The sequence below is a fragment of the Priapulus caudatus genome, unplaced genomic scaffold, assembly GCF_000485595.1.
Source record: "Priapulus caudatus unplaced genomic scaffold, Priapulus_caudatus-5.0.1 Scaffold227, whole genome shotgun sequence".
NCBI lineage: Eukaryota > Metazoa > Priapulida > Priapulimorpha > Priapulimorphida > Priapulidae > Priapulus > Priapulus caudatus.
The window spans coordinates 233,218-235,768 of NW_014577288.1; the positions used below are offsets into that span (position 1 = coordinate 233,218).

The 2,551-nt window shown below is 47.7% G+C and overlaps 1 protein-coding gene across 1 annotated transcript; it reads left to right on the forward strand.

Moving 5' to 3' along the window:
- Positions 1-315: 315 nt before the first annotated feature.
- Positions 316-1,836, forward strand: LOC106807644. Its single transcript, XM_014810055.1, has 4 exons — positions 316-382; positions 769-949; positions 1,318-1,438; positions 1,693-1,836. The coding sequence occupies exons 1-4, from the start codon at positions 316-318 to the stop codon at positions 1,834-1,836; spliced, it is 513 nt and encodes a 170-aa protein (XP_014665541.1).
- Positions 1,837-2,551: the final 715 nt, after the last annotated feature.

The following is a 2,551-nucleotide window of genomic DNA, read 5'->3' on the forward strand; positions in this document are numbered from 1 at the left end:
GCATATGTATGTGCGTTAAATGTGACGCATTCAATTGTTTCGTATGCGTGTTTTGAGACACGGTACTCTTCAATGTTAGATAACGCGTTTCACTGCATCGTGACACTGTTTGTCACGTTACGCGTTCTATTGCAACGTGACACTGTTTGTCGCGTTACGCGTTGTGTTGCACGCGATGCGTTTCATTGCAACGTGACACTGTTTGTCACGTTACGTGTTTCATTGTCACGTTACGCGTTTTCTTTTCACGCAACGCTAGGCATTATCATCAACTCGCAAACCATTTCATTGCTACGGAACGCGCTTCATTCCAATATGTCATGTCACGGTCTATGCGCTCACGTGACGCGCATCGTTGTCACGTCACACTTTATGTGCTCACGTGACGCGCATCCTTGTCACGTCACGCTTCATGTGCTCACGTCACAGCTCACGTGACGCGCATCGTTGTCACGTCACACTTTATGTGCTCACGTGACGCGCATCCTTGTCACGTCACGCTTCATGTGCTCACGTCACACTTTATGTGCTCACGTGACGCGCATCGTTGTCACGTCACGCTCTTTAAGTGCTCACGCGGCACTTTATGTGAACACGTCATGCTTTACGAGCCCACGTCATGCTTTATGTGCTCACGTCATGCTTTATGTGCTCACGTCATGCTTTATGTGCTCACGTCATGCTTTATGTGCTCACGTCATGCTTTATGTGTCACGTCATGCTTTATGTGCTCACGTCACGCTTCATGCGCTCACGCGGCGTGCGCAGGTACCGTCGTCGGACCGATATCCTTGGACACGTTCTCGCTGCTTGGCACGGAAGTCCCAGCGACGCCACCGATGCAGCTGTGCTCGGCGCGCGTCGTGCGCGTCGGAGCAAACTTGCCATGCCACGTGAAGCCGTCGACTATCGCCGACATCAACGCTGCCGGCACAACGTACACGAATCGGTAAGTGAGCGACCCGGGGCGGGTAGGACGTTCTAACACAGCAGGCGGTCTAACATGGGTGGGTGTGGGTTAGGTGTGAGTTAGGGCGGTTTAACATGGGTGGGTGTGCGTTAGGTGTGAGTTATGGCTGTATATCAGTGCGACTGGTAGGCTGCTGTCTCTATCTCTCTTTCTTTCTTTCTTTCTCGTTCTCTTTTTCGATCTTCTCTCTCTCTTTCTTTGTCTTCCATCACCCCCTTTCTCGTTCTTTCTTTCTTTCTTTCTTTCTTTCTTTCTTTCTTTCCCTCTCTATCTTTGTTTTACTGTCTTTTCTCTTTTCCTCTAGGCGAGGAATGCGGTATCATAGTATGTGTTTCATTATATCGCAGTACGATCAGTGGCATCATAGACATGGCGACGATCGCTCTTGGCACCTGCGCCAACGTCGGTGATGATAGCGTCGCGTACACTAATGGAGAAAACAACGTAGAGATAAAGCTCGCCTTCAAGGTGCGAAATTGTAGCCTTTAGAACTATCCTTAGCGTGGTGGCACCCTCCTTCGTGTCAGTAGCCACGTGCATGCCATGAGGGCGCCACGTGTACGGTATCGGGGTGTCCCATGCACAGTAGTAAGGGTAGCAATGGTTAGTAACATGGCATAACAATTGTTTAGACGTAATCGTAATACTGGTTTATTGCTGTTGTTTCTAATTACGATTCCAAATACCTGTCAGCTTAACGAGCGGACTTGCGTTGATTCCAGCTCGCGAAAGATTCGGATCTTGGCACCGTCAGCAAGGTGTCTGCCGTAATGCAGTACAGTGAGACGGGTCTGTGGATAGGCCTAATGTCTTTCACCACAGTCGATACTTACACGCCTGTGAGTAAGATTTCCTACTCGTTATAGACATTTCATGGTTTTTCATCATTCTGCATAGAGAGTCGATGTTGTTTAATTATCCATTGCGCTCAAAGCAAATTTTTGTACCTGCTGGAAAATCAGACGTACACGCGCACACACACGCACGCGCACTCCCCCTACACCCACATGTATACACAAACGCACGCACGCACACACGCAGGTGCACGCACGCATACCAGGTGCCCCCCACACGCTCTTATGGTATTTGTTGTTCCCGCCTTTAGGGAAAAATTGATGGCAGTACCTACTCCGTTAGTCCCGTAGTCCCGCCGCTCACCGCGCCTCTTGTGAGGGTCTTCTACAGAGTGAAGCTCCCACGTGGTTTCCGCACGCACGCGGCGGTGGAGATGACGGCTAGCATATACATGAGCATCTGTGACATCAAGCTGATTACGGTATAGATAGACCTAGAGTCGTTGTGTCGTACATATCCAAAACACATATAATATAATCTCAACTAAATCTCATATACAGATTAATCTCACGCCTGTTCTATTACACCAATATATGCAAAACACATAAATCTCACACCTGTACTATATTACACCAATATATGCAAAACACATAATTCTCACCTGTTCTATTACACCAATAGATGCAAAATACATAAATCTCACACCTGTACTATATTACACCAATATATGCAAAACACATAATTCTCACCTGTTCTATTACACCAATAGATGCAAAATACATAAAT

Excerpts from the sequence above, each read along its gene's own strand:
- LOC106807644 (XM_014810055.1), top strand. The coding sequence starts at position 316 with ATGTCATGTCACGGTCTATGCGCTCACGTGACGCGCATCGTTGTCACG. Across the intron at positions 383-768 it reads GTCACACTTTATGTGCTCAC|GTACCGTCGTCGGACCGATA; the intron begins GTGACGCGCATC and ends CGGCGTGCGCAG. Across the intron at positions 950-1,317 it reads GGCACAACGTACACGAATCG|TACGATCAGTGGCATCATAG; the intron begins GTAAGTGAGCGA and ends ATTATATCGCAG.